Source organism: Rana temporaria, chromosome 1, assembly GCF_905171775.1.
Source record: "Rana temporaria chromosome 1, aRanTem1.1, whole genome shotgun sequence".
Classification (NCBI taxonomy): Eukaryota; Metazoa; Chordata; class Amphibia; order Anura; family Ranidae; genus Rana; species Rana temporaria.
In genome coordinates, this window is record NC_053489.1 from 22,434,250 (window position 1) to 22,455,223 (window position 20,974).

At 45.3% G+C, this 20,974-nt stretch overlaps 1 protein-coding gene across 1 annotated transcript in view; it reads left to right on the top strand.

Moving 5' to 3' along the window:
* The window catches only part of LOC120928657 (vomeronasal type-2 receptor 1-like), a 49,633-nt gene extending 32,301 nt beyond the window's left edge, over positions 1–17,332 (top strand). Inside the window, exons 3-4 of the mRNA XM_040339684.1 lie at positions 7,177–7,959; positions 17,309–17,332. Of these exons, the coding sequence (XP_040195618.1) occupies positions 7,177–7,959; positions 17,309–17,332 (807 nt within the window). The remainder of the gene's footprint in view (positions 1–7,176; positions 7,960–17,308) is intronic.
* The last annotated feature ends 3,642 nt before the right edge of the window (positions 17,333–20,974 follow it).

Here is a 20,974-nt window from a genome sequence, read left to right on the forward strand (position 1 = left end):
ACAGATGAACATACATAGGCCAATCAAATGTCAGCAAACAAATATTGGAGTATCAGCAATATATAAAAAGACATTACTTAGGGGAACAAACGCTGTGCGGTTTACCTATAAAGAGAGCACCAAATCGCTTGGAAGTCACAGCCGACCGCGGAGAAAGCCTCCCACGGCAACCAAGGGGGACAACTGTGGAGGTGGACCTGTTTCACTGTGTAATATAGATATACCATAAGTTGAGACTAAATTATTATATAACAAGGTGATAGTGGGGAAGTGTCACCGTGGTGGATTGCACACAAATAATGTAAAGTGGGTGGGGGAACCGTGGAACCCAGGAAGCAGGGAAAGGGGGAAAAAGAAGGGGACAAAGGGGAAAGAAGAGAGGAGGGGAGGCAAGGGGTGGAAAGGGAAAGGAAAAAGGGTGGGGGGGAGAAGAGGGGGGAAGAAAGAGCGAGGAAAAGAAAAGAGGAAAAGAAAAGAGAAAAAGAAAAAGAAAAGGGTAAGGAAAGAGAAGGGAAGGGGGGAGAGAAAAAGAAGGGACTAGTTAAAGTGGGCAAGATGGCAGAAAAGGGAAGGGGAGATGGGAAGGGGAAAAAAAGGGGGGAGGGAGGGGAATTGGGGGGGGGAGAAAAGAAGGGGAAGGGAGGGAATGGAAGGGGGAGGGGAAAAAAGGGGAGGGGTGTGGGAGTACGTGTGTGTGAATAAGTGTAAGGGGGAGGATGGAAGGAGGGGAGAGGAGGGGATGAAGGCGGAGGGGAGGGATATAGCAACAGGAAAGCAAAAGGGGAGCAAACAAGATCATAAAAAGAGGGGGGGGGGTTGTACCTGTGTAAAATTAGGAGCTAAAGTACAAGGGCCCTGGGATCCAATTGCAACGTGATTACACAGGCCGCACAGTGATACTGTGTGTACTAAATTCATAAATAAAGTCTGATACGGTTTCACTTCTGCGGAGCAACCTATGGAACAGAAACAGCCATAGTAAAGGACAAGTAAACAAGCTAATAGTGGATATAAGCCTGAAGACTGCAAGGTAGCAGGCTCAGATGAGCGTTCCATAAAGAGGCAGTAAGATAGATCAAGTGGTGAGACTTACTTGTTACTGGATAGAGCAACGCAGAGTCCTAGGGCCTGGTGTCCAACACATCTGCTACAGGGCTCAGCCTGCTAAAATGTCCCCAACAACATGACGTCATCGCGAGGCGCTGTGGCGCTGACACGTGACGTTAGCACGTTAGACCGCCTGCATGACGTGATTGTGGTGATACGTCACACGCACATGCGCACCATACACTTTGACTCAGTACTGTCCACGTCAGTGTAAGGGCAAGTGCGGCCGAGCCCCCGGGGGGGGCTAGGTCGGACCAGGGCGGGCACCACGTCGCCGATTGGAGGGGGGCTCGTGGGGAGCTGCCCATCAAAACAAAGAGGAAATAGGAAGAAGCAACACAGCGCTGATACTGTGGGTAGACATGTATATAAACAACAGAATTGTACAAAGTAAACATTGGTAATATATATAATACAGTTTAATTGGGTATTTGAGTACCCTACATAGAAATTAATTAGTACAGGGCATTTAACATGAAAAGGCCCATAATATTGGGCAGGCAGCAATTCTTAAAAAGACATGGATCTAAATATCAATAAACAGTACAAAAGAGACAGAGAGCTGGAATATGAGCATTAACCAGAAGGAACAATCATAAAGGACAGTGGGGGGAAGGGGAGCATAGAGAGAGCCAGAGAAGTAAGGCTAGTAAATAATGTAAGAATGTAGTTAATTCTGTAGAACCAGATTCTTTAATTACAGAAATTATTTAAACGAATTAACCGTGTTAACCTCGTAAACTACAAAGGGGACTTCTTAAGGCTTTCACCAATGTCTTTCTTCTTGTCACTCTTCAATAAATGGCAGATTTGTGGAGAGACCACTAATAGTTGTCCTGTGGACAGATTCTCCCACCTGAGCTGTGAATCTCTGCAGCTCCTCCAGAGTTACCATGGGCCTCTTGGGTGCTTCTCTGATTAATGCTTTCATTGCCCGGCCTGTCAGTTTAGGTGGACGGCCATGTCTTGTAGGTTTGCAGTTGTGCCATACTCTTTCCATTTTCGGATGATAGATTGAACAGAGCTCTGTGAAATGTTCAAAGCTTGGGATATTTTTTTTGTATAACCTAACCCTGCTTTATACTTCTCCACAACTTTATCCCTGACCTGTCTGGTGTGTTCCTTGGCCTTCATGCTGTTTGTTCACTAAGGTTCTCTAACACTCCTCTGAGGGCTTCACAGAAGAGCTGTATTTATACTGAGATTAAATTACACACAGGAGGACACCATTTACTAATTAGGTGACTTCTGAAGGCAATTGGTTCCACTAGATTTTAGTTAGGGGTATCAGAGTAAAGGAGGACTTCTGCGCGGTCTGCGGTAAAAAACGCGACAGACATTTATGACACCTTATTAGAGTATGATTTAGATTACCTGCTAATCACGGAAACCTGGTTCTCTCCTGCTTCCCCGCCCAGACTGGACGAATTGGTCCCGCCTGGGTATAAGCTACTATCTTGTGACCGTAGCTCGGGGAGAGGTGGAGGAACTGCCTGCATATACAAGGCTAAGTTGAAAATTATAAAAACTTGCACGCAGGATTCTTATGCGTCTATGGAGACACTTTTCCTGCAGTGCAACTTGAGCCCTGAAGTAACCATAGGAATGGCAGTGATTTATCATCCTCCTAACGCTAAAGCTAGGTTTGGCGAGGAGATGTGCGAACTCCTAACGACTCAATCCCTGCGATATGCCCAATCTATAGTCTTGGGAGATTTCAATTGCTTGGCTGACGATGTAAATAATTCGGAAGCCCAGCAGTTGATTGCATTTGCAAACTCCATTGGCTATAGCCAAGATGTCATAGGGGCTACTCATAAAGCGGGCCACACCCTGAACTGGCTTTTCCAGTCAGGATTTATAGAGAAAGTATATCCCCCGAAAGAGATTATATGGAGTGATCACAAATTAATATTATTTGATCACAGCCATAAATTTCGCAAAAAGTTACCTCATGTTCTAACAGTATTCCAAAATTTTCGAGAAATCTCACTAAAATATCTGTTAAGGCTTTTAGTAACCACTTCCTGTTGAATATTGATAAGGCATTGTTTGAGTCCACTAAAGTCGCAGCTGAGAAAATAAATTTTTTCAATACGGCTATTACAAAAGCGCTCGACTACTTAGCCCCCCTAAAGAGAAATCATTGCATTAGGCAAGCAAATAATAATCCCCTCTGGTTTACCCAGGTGACCAGAAGTTTAAAATGGAAGTGCAGAGCAGCGGAGAAAGCGTGGAGAAAAAATCCGGTGCCCGCCTCCAAGGAGGTATATACCGCAGCCCTGAGGAACTATAAACTAGGGATACAAACTGCCAAAAAGCAGTTTTTCTCTGAAAAAATTGCTAATGCTAAAAATGCAGCAGCTCTTTAGAGTTGCGAAAAATCTAGCTAATCCAGCATGTAGACAGCCGGAAGAAGAAGCTTCACCAGAGTTTTGTAATATTTTATCAAATTATTTTAATGAAAAGATAGAAATTATTAGGAATAATATCAAAGTAGTAGATATTGAGGAATATTGTCCCATCTATGAAGGTACAAGATTCTCTAGTTTTGTGGACGTCTCTACTTTAGATATTCTGAATATCCTCAAGTCTCTTAGAGCCTCGTCCTCATCATTTGATCCTTGCATTGCGCAACTAGTGAAGGACGCCGCAGAGACATTAGCCCCCTTTATTGCCGACATTGTAAATACTTCCTTCTCCACTGGAACAGTGCCGGGTATTCTGAAGCGGGCGGTGATTATTCCCCTGCTGAAGAAAGCTAACCTGGCACGCTCCGTGTTGAGCAATAATCGTCCCATTTCAACTCTACCATTTCTGGCAAAAATCATGGAACGAGCCGCAGTGTGGCAAATTCAGCCCCATCTCGAGTCCAATTCCATTCTCGATGATTTTCAATCTGGATTCCGACCAGGAAGAGGTCCTGAAACCGCCTTGACCAAAGTCCAGGATGATCTACTCTGGGCCCTGGACAGAAATGAGGCTTCGGCCTTGGTATTGCTGGATTTGTCGGCAGCATTCGATACCATCGATCATTCTAGACTGCTTGATCGATTAGGGACTGTGGCAGGCATTGATGGTATAGCATTGGCATGGATGACCTAATTTCTGCTGGACAGGGTTCAGAGAGTAAGGCTGGGACTGCACTGCTCTTCTGATAGTCCCCTGTTCTGTGGAGTCCCTCAAGGGTCGGCGTTATCGCCGCTCCTGTTCAACATCTATCTGAGGCCTCTGCTATATATCATCCGCCGCCACAACCTATCTTTTCATGTCTATGCTGACGACACCCAGTTCTACATTCCTCTGCCCAAGGATGGGGGGGGCACAGATAACTCTGGCCACCTGCCTGGAGGAAATTCAAGCCTGGATGGGGGCCAATTATCTTATGCTCAATGGCTCCAAGACTGAGTGCATGGTTTTATGCAATCAGCCATGGTCGGGCGGTTTCCCTACCTGGCCGGACTCGTTTTCATCGGTCCCAGTGCCAGTCACCCAGGTCAGGGATTTGGGAATCATCTTGGACGAGAGATTGACGCTACGACCACAGGTAAACCAGGTGGTGAGTTCTTGTCACTTCCACTTGAAACTCCTGAGGTCGACTTTTCGCTTCATTGAAGAATCGCATAAGATCTCCATGGTCAATGCCATTATTGGAAGTCGATTAGATTATTGTAATGCTTTGTACCTGGGTTTACCTAATAACATCATGCACAAATTACAGCTTATTCAGAATGCCGCTGCGAGGCTACTCACGGGTGTTGGTCGTCGTGACCACATCACGCCATCGCTGAGAGCCCTGCATTGGCTACCCGTGAAGGAACGGGTTCTGTTTAAGACTGGATGCATGGTGCACAGGGCTACCCATGGCAAGGGGCCAGTGTACCTGCAGGAAAAATTCACCAAGTATGTGCCCAACCGTACCTTAAGGTCGGCTAATTTGGAAACTTTGGTGATTCCTAAATTTCGTAAGAAAAAATGCGGAGGGAGGACGAGTGCGGTCCAGGGAGCACAGTTTTGGAACTCCCTGCCTCTAAAATTAAGGCTTGAGAATGATCTTTTTAAGTTCAGGAAGCTTTTAAAAACTGAGCTTTTCAGTCTAGCCTATGGAATTACATAGGTTTTTATAGTTCTTTGATCTGCTACTATTTTAAATTTGATCTGTTCTGCTGCCTGTGTGTGTTTTTTTGGTTGTTGCTGTATTGTTGTTCTCGGCGCATCGAGGCCTACGGGTAACTGACTGCGTTTTGTACTTTTTTTGTACTTTTAAGAATTTTAATAAATAAATAAATAAATAAATAAAGGGGGCTGAATACAAATGCATACCACACTTTTCACATATTTGTAAAAAAACTTGAAAAAACATTTATAATTTTTCTTCCACTTCACAATTATGTGCCACTTTGTGTTGGTCTATCACATAAAATCCCAATAAAATATATTTATTTATGTTTTTGGTTGTAATATGAAAAAATGTGGAAAATTCCAAAGGGTATAGATACTTTAAGGCACTGTATGTGACACAACAGGGGATGCAATGCAGGCAGACCACTGTTTCAATGCAGAGAGCAAGGGTCATTCTGTACAGCATGCTGGCAGGGGACAGGCTTTTATACTAATGCCGATCACACACAATCATTTTTCGGCATGAAAAAAACATTGGCCCAGATTCACGTAGATATTTACGTTACGCTTCCGCAACTTAGACGGGCAAGTGCAGTATTCTCAAAGCACTTGCTCCGTAAGTTGCGGCGGCGTAGCGTAAATAGGCCGGTGTAAGCCCGCCTAATTCAAATGTGGAACAGGGGGGCGTGTTTAATGTTATGTGACCTGACGTGATTGACGTTTTTAACGAACGGCGCATGCGCCGTCCGTGGACATATCCCAGTGTGCATTGCTCCAAATACGCCGCAAGGACGTATTGGTTTTGACGTGAACGTAAATTACGTCCAGCCCCATTCACGGACGACTAACGCAAACAACGTAAAATTTTCAAAATTCGACGCGGGAACGACATCCATACTTAACATTGGTACGCCGCATATATGGCTCATATAACAGGGGTAACTTCACGCCAGGAAATGCGTAACGTAAACGGCGTATCTGTACTGCGTCGGCCGGGAGTACGTTCGTGAATTTGCGTATCTAGCTGATTTACGTATTTCTAGGTGTAAATCAGCATACAGGCCCCTAGCGGCCAGCGTAAATATGCAGTTAAGATCCAACGGCGTAAGAGACTTACGCCGGTCGGATCTAATACAAATCAATGCGTAACTGATTCTAAGAATCAGGCGCATAGATACGACTGGTCAGATTTAGAGATACAACGGCGTATCTGGAGATACGCCGCCGTATCCCCTTTGAGAATCTGGGGCGTTGTTTTTAAAAAATGGCATTTAAAATGATCGTGTGTGCGCTTCACATCATTTTTCAGTTTCTGAAAAACGACAAAAAAAAAAATTCGAACATGCTGCATTTTTTAACGACGTTTTAAACAATGTCGTTTTTTCGGGTTGTAAAAAATGATCGTGTGTGGGCTAAAACGACGCTAAAAACCCGCGCATGCTCAGAAGCAAGTAATGAGACGGGAGCGCTCGTTCTGGTAAAACTACCGTTCATAATGGAGTAAGCACATTTATCACACTGTAACAGACATAAAAGCGTGAATCGTCTTTTACGCCCAAGGGTGGCGTCATCCGCATGGAACTTCCCCTTTTTTAGTGCTGTCGTACGTGTTGTACGTCACCGCGCTTTGCTAGAGCATTTTTAAAAAACGATGGTGTGTGGGCAACGTGGTTTTAATGATGAAGTTGTAAAAACTTTTTTTCTACATGCCGAAAAACTTCTTTTTATTTCATGCCGAAAAATGATCGTGTGTCGCGGCATCAGACTCTGGGTGCATTTTACTGTATATAGAAAAAAACTGACTTTTAACATTTGTGTTTTAATGCACCTGGAATTTATTCAGTTGTATTTTAAAATATTTGTACAGTGAAGTGTTCAGTGATAATTTCAATGGCACCTGGATATGAATGTAATCTGAAACATTACAGTTATTCCTCCTCTTTTCAGATCAGCTATGGAGCAACTGATGACTCGTTAAGTGACAGACGCCTTTACCCGCATGTATTCAGGACCGTTCAGAATGATTATGTCCATTATTTAGCAATTACCAAACTAGTGAAATACTTTGGCTGGAATTGGGTTGGAATACTTTTTTCAGACAATGATACCGGAGAGAATGAAGTGCAAATTCTGAAGAGACTTTTGGCTTCCCAGGAGATTTGTGTGGCTTTTGAAAGAAGAATCACAGTGAGTTCTGCTACAATGGATCAGTGGAGAGACACACTTAGTAAAGTACGATGTAAAGTTTTAATACTTTGTGGTTCCTCCACAAGCTATGCAGTAGATTACCTTTATGAATTCTCTCAGTTCAATAGAAACAATATTCTTATCCTTCCCCCAGGCTGGACTTCTGGTGAAATGAAGATAATAACTCCTCTCATACGTTTTATAACAAGTTTGTCTTTACAGTTTTTTGATCCACAAATTCTTAGAGATGAAAGTCTGTTTGATGACAATCTATTGTCAAGACATTCACAAACTAAGCAGCTTATTGATGATCTGATCATTACATTTTACAATATAACCTCAACTGAAAATGGAAAAAATATTAATTTCCACAATGATACTTTTTTAAGAAAGAGTTTCTTAAGTATTTTTTTTCCAAAACTTGAAATACATATGTTTTGCCTAGAATCTGTACGAGTGTATATTGCAGTAGAAGCTATGGCTGAAACTATAAATCTTTTCAACAAGTTTAATCGCAGTCTTAATATTAACAGATTTAAGCAGGTAAAACAGTATAGTGCAAACGTTTGACAATTATTTTAGAAGACTTTTTGTATATAAACATAAGGGCCCGGATTCATGTAGCACTTACGCCGACGTATCTCGAGATACGCTGCGTAAGTGCACATATGCGCCGTCGTATCTATGCGCCTGACTTTGAAAGCAAGATACGCCTGTAAATAGGCTTCATAAGCTTCGTAAGTTTCCTACGCCGTCGTATCGTGGGCGCATATTTACGCTGGCCGCAAGGGGCGCTCCCATTGATTTACGATTCGAATATGCAAATGAGTGAGATACGCCGATTCACGAACATACTTGCGCCCGGCGCATTAATATACACGATTTACGTAAGTCATACGTCTGGCGTAATGTTACGACTCATAAAGCAGGTGTAAGTCATGTTAAGGTATGGACCAGGGAACAGCCGTCGTATTTTACGTCGTTTACATAGTAGTACTTGAATAGGGCTGGGTGTAGGTTACGTTCACGTTGTAGGCAGTGATTCGACATATCTTAGGGAGTATTTCCGACGTGATTCTGAGCATGCGCACTGGGATGAGTTCACAGGACGGCACATGCGCTGTTTGTTCGGCCCATCATTTGCATGGGGTCACGCTTCATTTAAATGGATCACGCCCACTTCCACCTACTTTGAATTAGGCCGGCTTACGCCTATGAATTTACCTTATGCCGGCGCAACGTTGGGAGCATTTGCTTTGAGAATACTGTGCTCGCCACTCTGCGATACGTCGGCATAGCGTATATTCGCTACGCCGGCATAACTATGCGCCGCTCTACGTGAATCCGGGCCAAGGTTTTTTTAAGAGTACTTTGATCAAATGTTTTAGACTTTATTATAATTAATTATTCTACATGATTTACATAGGGCCAACTGTTTGCACAGTGCTTTACAAATACAGGGAAACAGTAAAGTTACATTATAATTCAACGCAGAGGGCCTTACTCATGGGAGCTCACAATCTAAAAGCCTGAATGTGGACAGAGCCTGAAGGTTGACAAATTGCCTGAAGGTGGACAGAGAAGGCGATTGTCAAAAAGAGTGTCTTAGGCTGGCCATACACGGTTCGAATCTCAGGTAGGTTCAACAGGAACTGGCCGAGATTCAAACCATTAAAGGGCAGGCTGAATGTACCAAATTGATCAACTTCAGTACAACCAGCCTGCTGGATTTGCTTCCTATTATCGCAAGCGCCTGCTTATAGGTTCTAGTGAAAATCTCTGTCTTCTCCTGGCGGGGACGGCTTCCCAAGTCTTCACCCGCCCCCCCACCGGGAGAAGACAATTGCTTGACAGGAGGGATTGCCCTGTGGTTGCAGAATTTTTTTTTTTTTTAAATGTAAGTTTCAAAGGATTAGAGAGGTTCCAAAGGAGTCCTAGAGGCAAGCATAGGAGAAGGTGCTGAGGGAATTAGAGAACAGCAGGTCTTGTGGGAGTGGAGAGGATGTTTGAATGATATTTTGAGATTATGTTGGTCATGTAGATCCTCAGGGCAGGGCTAGTAGTTTGAAGTAGTTGTTAGTAGTTTGAATTTTATGTGTTGGGTGAGCGCAAGCCAGTGGAGGATTTGCCTCAGAGGGCTGGGGGTTAATGAGCTGTTAGTAAGGTGGATGAGTCTATCATCAGCACTATAGATGGGGTAACCTGTGTAGAGGTAAGCCTATGAGGGGGAAGTTCCTATCATTACGGTGAGGGATAACAAGAGAGCGAATTGGTATGTTGGCAAAATAAATGAGTTTTTATATCAACAACCTAAAATTTCCTTTTTAGTAGGAATGGGTCAACAGTTTGGCCCGAGCATGAGATTGGGCTGAATACTGTCTGTTCGCTCGTTCACGAACACTCAAATTATCAGGACATTCAACCTTTTGTTCGGCCTGCCAAATTACCAGAATCCACTGCGCCACTTCACAGTGCATTGGAAGCCCTGATTGGCTGAAACAATAAAAGCTTTGCCCAATCAGGGCACAAAGCACTGTCAGAGCCATAATTGGAGAAAGAAATGATGACTCTATCCAATCATGGCTCATTGCCCTTAGTCACACTCCTAATAGCAGCCATTTGCAGTGTGATATTGGCATGGAGAGAGATAGAATAGGGCTCTGTTTAGCATTTCTAGAGAGTTAGTGTGCTATTTTAATTCTATTGTCAGTGTAGAATATCAGTTTAGTGTGAATCTAGTGATAGTTCAGTCAGTGAGTGTAGTGACCATTAATTTTGACATTTGTGTCAGTTTATTTAGACAGGGCAGGTTTACTACAGTATAGTTTAGTGCCTTACTGTGCGTTTAACCCAGTATTGTTTCAGTGTGTTACTGCACATTTAACGCAGTATATTTCTGAGCATTACTACATAATTAACGCAGAATATTTCTGTGCGTTAATTCACCCTTTAATGCAGTATATTTCAGTGCGTTAATTCACTTTTAATGCAGTATATTTCAGTGAGTTAATTCACTTTTAATGCAGTATATTTCAGTGCGTTAATTCACTTTTAATGCAGTATATTTCAGTGCGTTAATTTACTTTTAATGCAGTATATTTCAGTGCGTTACACGCCGTTTAAAGCAGTATATTTCAGTGCGCGAGTGCACATTTAACATATATTTTTAAGTGTGTTAAACACAGTATATTTCAGAGCATTACTGCACATTTAACGCAGTATATTTCTGTGCGTATCTGCACATTTATTGCAGTTTATTAGAGCGTGTTACGTGCCATTTAATACAGTATATTTCAGTGCATTAGTGAATGCTTAACGCAGTATATTTCAGTGCATTACGTGCCGTTTAATGCAATATATTTCTGTGTGTTAATGCACTATTAACGCAATATATTTTTGTGCATTACTGAAAGTTTGACGCAGTATATTTCTGTGTGTTACTGCATGTTTACCGTAGATATTCCCATGGCACTGTGAGGGTGCCAGCAGCATTTGTGTCCACAGGCAAAGGTGGTCTTGGTCAGTCCTCAGGCAGGGTATAATTTCCTCTGTTTAGGTATGGCCCCGTACACGCGACCGAACATGTCTGCTGAAACTGGTCCGCGGACCAGTTTCAGCAGACATGTTCAGTTGTGTGTACAGCCGACCGGACAGGTTTCCAGCGGACATTTGTCCAGCCGACCGTTTTGCAGCTGACAAATGTTTCTTAGCATGCTAAGAAACATGTCCGCTGGAAGCCTGTCCATCGGACATGTTCGGTCATCTGTACAGACTCACCATACATGTCCGATCGGCCGCCATCCCTCGCATGCGTCAAAGCTTTGAACTTCCAGGGCCGCGCACGCCGCCGCGTCATCGTCGCGGCGACGGCGCGGCCACGTCCCCACGTATCGTGTACGCGCGGATTTCTGTCCGATGGTGTGTGCAACCATCAGACAGAAATCTCCTGGCGGACATGTCCGCTCAAAACGGTCCGGCAAACCGTTTTGAGCGGACAGTCCGTCCGTCTGTACGAGGCCTATGTTGCCCATGCTATCCAGCCACAGCATGCAGAGGAGGTGGTGGCCTGGTATACTAAACCATCCTCATCATCCTCCTTATTCTCAGTCACCCAAGCAGAGACTAGTGTGCAGTCTACTGCAGCTGCCAGAGTGGCTTATTCTGCCTCCTTGTCCACAGCTACCCCTGCCATAGCCCCATCATCCGGCATGGAGGAGTCAGCTAAGTTATTTGAAAACAGCATTAGCCACCTGCTCCTTGATGATGCACAGCCAGTACTTGATTTGGATGCTGGTTCTGAGGATGAGGAAGGTAGGCACATGACCCTTCAGAGAGGGGTGAACACTGGTACACAAATTGGCAGTCATGTTCCCCAGCCACAGCGTATTGCCAAGTTGTCTCCAGTAATAATAAGGAAGGATAAGATGGTGATGATGAGGTTACTGACGCGACTTGGGTGCTGTATAAAGCATAGGAGGAAAGTAAGAGTGAGGCACAACCCCAACAAGGCAGCCATAATGAAAGAGTAGGGAGCAGCCACCCTTTTCCATCACGTTGTGGAGCTGTTATCTCCCGGCCCACTTCCCACAGCTCAACTGTCCGTTTTTAGTACATGTGCAGCCGATCTCACTGTTGAAATCTTTGTCTCAAGCACATCAAGCATGCCAAAAACACCAGCCATTTGGGTACCACATGCTTGACAAGCCATTTAACCTCCCACCACTCAGCACACTGGCAAGAGCACCTGAAAACCAAACAAAAGGTATGCAATGCTGTTCCTCTTCCTTACTCACCTAAACCTACCAAGACTATACCTCATGACCTCTGAGAAACCTCTAATGACAGAATGATGATATAGCACAGGGTGTCCCAGGTCCTTGCAGCACATATGCCAGTAGCACACCACCAGCTGTAGACTGTAGCCTGGAAATTTTTCTGTCCCATCTGTTGCAACAAAAAAATAAATAAAAATATAGTCACTGCAACCCACATGCCCAGCATCTAAATTCAACATTGTCAAAGCTGCTGCCTTTTCAACTCCTGCCTTTCCATCTGGTGGTTTCTGCCCCCTTCCGTGAATTTGCAGAATGTGCTGTACTACAATGGCAGGTTCCCAGTCGCCATTTCTTTTCACGTAAGTCCATTCCAGCTCTGTACCATCATGTGGAAGGCAATGTTGTGGGATCGTTTGGCAAGGCAGTCAGCTGCAAAGTCCACGTTACTGCTGACACATGGTCCAGCAAGCATGGTCAGGGACATTATACTTCATTCACAGCACACTGAGTAACTCTGGATGCAGGACAGGGCTCAGTGCTTCAGTTTGTTGTGCCACCATATCTCCATACAGCTAGTGGTTATGATGCAAGATTTGTCAACTCTACCTCCTCCTCCATGCCCTACTCTGCTGAATTGCCCAATGAACCACAAGTACCCCCTAAGCGTTCAGGGGGCTATTTAATGAGTCAGGCTAAAAGGTGTCATGCAGTGCTTCAGCTGGTGTGTCTAGGGGACAGGAACCACACCAGAGCAGAAATTATTGCAGCAGGCCCAGAGGTGGTTAATGCCATATCAGCTGGTGCCAGGAAGGGTGGTGTGCAATAATGAATGAATGAATTAATGAATGAAAGACTTATATAGCGCGGCACATGTGAACTGAATCGCCTCTGGGCGCTTGTTGTTTCTGTCTCTTGACATCAGAAGAGCAGAGTTTTGATCTGCCTTCTGAAGGCCAGGTGGTTTTCCTCCAGCCGAATGCTGGCTGGTAAAGCATTCCATAGTCTAGGACCCTGGATAGCAAACCTTCTTTCTCCTTTGGACCAGATTTTGGTCGGTAGATCGCAGAACGTTATTGGAATTATGGGGTTCTATCTTGTCGCAAAGATATTGCGGAGCCTTCCCATGGATGCACTTATGCGTCAGACAGAGTGCTTTAAATGCAATTCTGTCCTTTACTGGCAACCAGTGAAGGTTTCTCAACGAAGGTGAGATTGATTCCCATGGTTTTTTTCCAGTCACAAGTCTGGCAGCCGTATTTTGAATGACTTGCAGACGAGAGATTTGGTACTTTGGGAGTCCGAGGTAAAGGGCGTTTGCATAGTCCAGTCTGGAGTTTACAATTGTTCCCACCACGACTGCTACGTCTTCTTTGGGGATAAATGGAATAAGTCTGCGTAGTAGACGCAACAGATGGTGAGATCCGCTGACTACTGACCCTATTTGTGCGTCCATTGTCATGTAGGTGTCGAAGATGACCCCGAGACTTTTGACTTTGGAGCTAGGGGTGATGATTTGGCCCAGAATGGGCGGGGGTGTCCAGGTTGGTGCCGGTTGACACTTGCGGCTGGCGTGAAACATGATAAGTTCTGTTTTAGAGCTATTGAATTTAAGATAGCTCTTAGTCATCCAGTTTTCTATTAAAGAGAGACATTTCTCTAACCTGAGATGATGATCCTTTTTGTTGCAGATGCGAAAATACAATTGCGTATCGTCTGCGTATGAGTGATAAAGTAGTTCTTGGCTACTGATGATTTTAAAGAGAGGCCGAAGATAGATGTTGAAAAGCACCGGTGACAGGGGGGACCCTTGGGGGACTCCACAAGACACCGTTCGCTTCTCTGACGTGAAGGATCACAGTTTCACTGTTTGTGATCGGTTTTCAAGAAAAGAGGAAAACCATGGTAGATCACCTTCTGCGACTCTGGCTACTTCAGCCAGTCGCGTCAGTAACAGTTTATGGTCTACCGTGTCAAAGGCGGCACTTAGGTCCAGTAAAACCAGGAGACAGGATTCTCCTTCGTCTGCTGCTTCAAGTACGTCGTCCCATATTTTCAGTAATGCTGTTTCCGTTCCGTGTCCGGGACGGAAGCCTGATTGAAATGGATCGAGTAGATTATGGGGATCCAGATGTTGTTGCAGCTGTTTTACCACTACTTTCTCCATTACCTTGGAGAGAACGTTTAGGCCTGTTATGGGACGGCGATGAGTTGGGTCCTTAGGGTCTAGGGTAGGTTTTTTCAAGATGGGCTGGATTGTGCCCTCTTTCAGCAGGGAGGGCACTGTGCCTTCCTTAAATGACTGATTTATCAGCTGCGTGATAGGTGGTAATGGCACAAACCTCCTGTCCTTTATTAGACAGGGAAAGTTGACACATGTGCCATGCCTGGCACAAGTCCTACATTTGGTGGTGCAGCATTTCTTAAATAGAGATGTACAGAACTGTTCGCCGGCGAATAATTTGCGGCGATTTTTGCGTGTTCGCCGATGCAGTTCGATCCGCCTCCTATTAATTAACATTGAGCAAACTTTCACCCTCTACCTCACAGTCCGCAGACACATTCCAGCCAATCAGCAGCATACCCTCCCTCCCTGACCCTCACACCTCTCGGGCAGCATCCATTTTAGATTCATTCGGAAACCTGCATTCTTAGTGAGAGGAGGGAGAGTGTTGCTGCTGCTGAATTTATAGGCAAATCTATAGCTAGACTAGTGTTTTCAGTGTCCACACAAGTCCTGAAAGACTCATCTGATCTCTGCTGTAAGGACAGCACCCCAAAAAGCCCTTTTTAGGGCTAGTATATCAGTCTGCTTTTTTTTCCTCTGTAATCTAATTGCAGCTGCCTGCTAGGCAGCGTGTGTGTGTCAGGATCACAGCGTACACTATGCCCAGTGCCACCCACCACTCATCTATCTTGGTGAGTGAGTGAGTGAGTGAGTGAAAAACTTATAGAGCGCAACACTTGCAAACTGAATAGCCTCTGGGCGCTGTTTCCATTCCTTCTGTAAGGAAACCCTTTACCTCAGAAGAGATGAGTTTTAATCATTCTCCTGAAGGCCAAGTGGTTCGACTCCAGTCGGATGGTGGTTGGTAGTGCATTCCACAGTCAAGCTCCTTGGACAGCAAATCTCCGATCTCCTTTGGATTTGTATCTTGCCTTGGGTATTTCCAGTAGGTTTTGATTTGTTGATCGCAGAATGCGATTTGGGTTATAGGTTTTTATTTTTTCGCATAGATATTGGGGAGCGTTTCCTTGAATACACTTGTGTGTTAGACATAGTGCCTTAAAAGTGATTCTGTCTTTCACTGGTAGCCAGTGAAGAGATCTAAGCGAAAAGGAGATCGACTCCCATGTTTTTTTCCCAGTCACTAATCGAGCGGCCATATTTTGAACGACTTGCAGACGAGTGATTTGGTATTTGGGAAGTCCTAAATAAAGGGCATTAGCGTAGTCCAGTCTGGAATTGATGATTGTTCCCACCACGACTGCAATGTCCTCTTTAGGGATAAAGGGGGTAAGTCGGCGTAGTAGGCGCAGCAGATGGTGGGATCCGCTGACTACTGACCCTATTTGTGCATCAATTGTCATGTAGGAGTCAAAGATGACTCCGAGACTTTTAACTTTGGTGCCATTCTGGGGAGATATTTTTCCCCAGAATGGGCGGTGGGGTCCAAGTTGGGGTGGAGTGACTTTTCCGGTTTGCGTGAAACAGGAGAAGCTCTGTTTTTGAACCATTAAGTTTAAGATAACTGGATGTCATCCAGTTATCTATTAGAGTGAGGGATCTCTCTAATCCAGGAGAATGATCCTTTTCGTTGCTGACGCAGAGATATAGTTGAGTGTTGTCTGCATAGGAATGATAAAGTAGCTTCTGGTTCCTGATGATTTCAAAGAGGGGACGAAGATAGATATTGAACAGTACCGGTGATAAGGGAGATCCCTGAGGGACTCCGCATGATACCGTATGCTTTCCTGATGTGAAGGATCCCAATTTCACTGTTTGTGATCGGTTTTCCAAGAAGGAGGAGAACCATGGTAAATCGGCTTCTGCGACTTTGGCTACTTCAGCTAGCCTAGTGAGTAGTAGTCCATGGTCTACCGTGTCAAAGACTGCACTAAGGTCCAACAGGATCAGGAGAGAGGATTCTCCTTCATCTGCGGCCTCTAGGACGTCATCCCATATTTTTACCAGAGCAGTTTCAGTTCCGTGCCCTGGCCGGAAGCCTGATTGAAACGTATCAAGTAATTTTTGGGTTTCTAAATGCAGTTGTAACTGTTGTACAACTTCTTTCTCCATTATCTTGGAGAAAACATTTAGACCCGTTATGGGCCTCCTATTGTTTGGGTCTTTAGGGTCGAGGGTGTTTTTTTTTAAGATCGGTCTTATTGTGCCTTGTTTCAACAAGGATGGCACCATGCCCTCCTTGAATGATTGATTTATAAGCTGTGTGATAGCTGGTGCCACTATATCGGCACTTTCTTTCAGCAGTTTAGTGGGAATGATGTCATTGGGTGCTGTGGTGTTGCGCAGAGACCGAAGGATATTTTTTGTGGCTATGATGGAGATGGGTTTTAAGGTGAATTTAGGTGCTTGATCCGGGTATATAATGGTATTTGGTTGGGATTAGGGGCGGGACTCATGCGGATTCCATTTTGCTCAATGCTTGTATGGATTTTTTCAATTTTATTAATGAAATAATCCGATAGTTTGTTGCAAAATTCTTGTGAATCTGCATTGGGGGGCTCCAGGCAGGCTGGATTCATCGACTGTGAAACCAGCTTGAAGAGTTTGCGGGGGCGGTTTAGGGCCTTGGCGATGATGTTCGAGAAATGATTTTTTTTGCCATAAAGATTTCTTTATGATATTTCTTTGTTATTGTCTTATAAATGGTATGGTTTTTATCTGAAGAGCTCCTTTTCCACGCAGCTTCTGCTCTTCTACGCTCTTGCTTTAGCAACGTCAACTGGTCGTTAAACCAGCCAGCGTTGTTTTTCCGGATGCAAGTTTTGCGTTTTGGTGCCACCCAGTCGGCGGACTGAAGTAGCGCCTTGTTCATGGCGTCAAGTGTTTCTACGGCTGTTTGTTGCTGTTGTACTGTGTTTATTTTATTTCCTAGGGTCGATTTGAAGAGTTCTTCTGAGATCTAGTCCAGTGAGTTGTCACCGGTTTTCTTGTTTTATTTGGTCTAAGATGGTTGGCGATTATAAATTTAATGGCAAGTGGCTAATTTTCCCCGATTTCAATTTCCAAATCTTGTTTGAAAATGATATCGAGGGTATGGCCTGAGGCATGAGTGGGGCCTTGTATTAATTGCTGCAGACCCAGTCCATCTAGCTGGTTGATGCAGGCGTCAGCGACGGGGTCCAACGATGAGTTGGCCCAGAGGTTGAAATCTCCAAGCACCAAAAGATGCTTGATGCTTAGAGTGTAAGAGGAGATGAATTCTGTTAATGAGGTGAGAAGGTGCATTTTTGGGCCTGGTGGTCTATAGCAAAGTAGCATATGGACCATGTCTTGGGGGTTTATTTGCAGCTGCAGAGTGAGGGTTTCCATGAATGGAAGCGAGTTTTGATGGACTGGTTTGGTGATCGAGAGGTGAGTCTTGTGGATCACTGCCAGACCACCCCCTCTTTTCCCCACTCTGTTCTACATTTGGATGCGATAATTTGCTGGCACCAATTCTTCCAGAATGGTGTTGCAATCGGCTGTAAGCCAGCTTTCTGTGATAAAGAGACAATCTAAATTGTGTTGAAGTATGAAATCATAGATTGCTTGCCAGTGTTTTACTGCCGATCTTGTGCTGACCAAAGCGCAGAATATGCGTCTTGGCTGGCGTGTCTGGATGCATTTTTTTACTGTTAATTGTCGATTGATTCTTAACAGTTGCTTGCTTTTTAGCGCTTTTTTGGTGACAATTGAAGTATTGCGGCGAATGGCTTTAATTCCCAAATGTTTTCTGCGGAGTATTTCAGGTAACCCATAGTTGTAGAAAAAACGCAGGGAAGTGGCGGTGCTTGTAGGGAGGGGGGGTAATGTTGGCGCTGGGAGGAAAAGTATCTAAGTGAAACTGTCACTTTTTACGTCTTCCCTCCCTGGAATTGGTCCAGAGGAAGGCGAAAAACCCCAGGCGTGCTGATGCCAATATGCAGCGACTAGGGAAAAAATTCCTTCCTGATCCATGCTGGCGATCGGTAAAACCCTGGATCAAGTACTTTGTGAATAGGGGCGTGGGAGATGCGTACCCTTGGATTGAGTACAGGGGTCAAGTTTAAGGCTAAAAACGGCCTGTATAGGGGGAAGGTGAGGGTGAGTGAGGGCAGTGTTAATGCTATGGAAATAGCAAGGAGTACCAAGATGGCCGCCAACCGGGACTAGGCCCGAGCCGGGGGCTGTAGTAATGGGGCAGGGAGGTGGGGGGAGAAGGGGACCAATAAGGGCACTGTCGGGAGAGTGTAGTGGGGGCCTGAGCGGTGTGTAACAAAATAGGGGGCTATCACCTTTGATGTGCGGGATGTCCCGCTAGGCCGCGGCTGAAGCCGCAGACTTTCCTGGGAAGCGGCCCCGATATTGCGTCCGCTTTCCGGCAGCGGTAATCCCCGCAGGTGGGGATAGGAGCTGGCGGGGGGAGGCGATATAGTGTTTGGGGGGGGTCCCAGTCGTCTGATTCCCGGGACTGAAACTGCGGCTTATCCTGAAAAAGACGGCCGCATTCAGTCCAATGGGACAGATCCGGTAGCTGGAAGGGGAACCCCTTACCTTCAGAGGTGTTGCTGGAGGAAGGAGGGGGCCCAAGGAGGAGGCTAGGGCGGCTGTCCTGGAACCTGAGGGAGAGAACACCTGCCTGCCTGCCTACCGAGGAGGAAGGAGTCACTGGAGGTCAGGTGAGAGGAGCTCATAGGCACCCGTCCGTCTGCTAGACCGGGCGCCTACTGACTGTCTACAGGACTCTGCTCTGCTGGTGGCACAGTAGATAACATTTAACAAAAAAAAATAGTTTACAATAGTTTACAATAGAATAGTAGTCAGTTGCCTGGCTGCCAGCGTGTGTCAGGGGTACAGCGTACACGGTGCCCAGTGCCACCCACCACTCATCTATCTTGGTGGCACAGTACATAACATTTAAAAAAAAAAAACTTTTTTATTACTGCAATAGAATAGTAGTCAGTTGCCTGGCTGCCAGCGTGTGTCAGGGTACAGCGTACACTGTGCCCAGTGCCACCCACCACTCATCTATCTTGGTGGCACAGTACATAACATTTAAAAAACCCCAAAAAATTACTGAATAGAATAGTAGTCAGTTGCCAGCATGTGTCAGACTCATAGTGTATACTGTGCCCACTTGCCCAGTGCCACCACTCATATATCTGGTGGCATAGTAGATTAAATTTAAAAAGAAAAAACAAAATTTTGACTGCAAAAGAATAGCAGTTAGTTGTCTGCAGGCGTGTGTCAGGCCTACAGCGTCTACTCTGCCAACTTCTGCCAGTGCACAGTGCCACTCATATCTGGTGTCACAGTAGCTTGCACGCATAGTACAACTAAACAAATAAAAAAAAAATGACTGGCAGAGGCAGGACACCCCGCAGGGGCTGTCGGGGTGCTGTGATTCCCTTTGGCCCTAGAATAATGCCCAGAGGCCACGTACCCTGAACTCGAAAAGTTCTGAGGACATAGTTGACTGGCTAACACAGGACACCCAATCTTCTACAGCTTCCGCTCGTAACCTTGATGCACCATCCTCCTCCAACTCAGCTTCGAGTCAGCTTCGAGTTATTTACACATCAATTGGAAGAAATGAGTGATGCGCAACCATTATTGCCAGAGGTTGTAGATAAAAGGGATATGACTCAGTCAGGCAGCATTACACACATGGACATATGGTGTGATGATGATGTACCCGCTGCTGCTTCCTTTGCTGAGTTGTCAGATACAAGTGAAGCGGTTGATGATGACGATGTGTCCGGGGATGTCACGTGGGTGCCCGCTCGAAGAGAAGAAGAACAGGGGGAGAGTTCAGATGGGGAGACAGAAAGGAGGAGGAGACGAGTTGGAAGCAGGGGGAGGTCGTCGCAAGGAGCTAGTGGCACAGTCAGACAGCATGTATTGGCACCCGGGGTCAGCCAGACAGCACACCAATCAACGCATGCTGTTGCCACCACCAGAATGCCGTCATTGCAAAGCTCAGCAGTGTGGCATTTTTTTTTGTGTGTCTATCTCTGATAACAGTGATGCCATTTGCAACCTGTGCCAAAAGAAACTGAGTCGTGGGAAATCCAACACCCACCTAGGTACAACTGCTTTGCGAAGGCACATGATCGCACATCACAAACGCCTATTGGATCAACACATGATGACGAGTACAAGCAGCACACAAGCTCAAAGCCACCATCCTCCTCCTGGTGCAGCATCTTCAGTCACGTCAACCACTGCTGTCCTCCTTGCCCCCTCTCAACCATCCGCCACTCCGTCTCTCATCTCTCTCAGTTCCTGCTCATCTGCCCACAGTCAAGTGTCTGTCAAGGACATGTTTGAGCATAAGAAGCCAATGTCACAGAGTCACCCCCTTGCCCGGAATCTGACAGCTGGCTTGTCGGAACTCTTAGCCCGCCAGCTTTTACCTTACAAGCTGGTGGAGTCTGAGGCCTTCAAAAAATTTGTAGCTATTGGGACACCGCAGTGGAAGGTACCCGGCCAAAATTTCTTTTCACAAAAGGCAATCCCCAACCTGTACTCTATTATGCAAAAGGAAGTCATGGCATCCCTGGCACACAGTGTTGGGGCA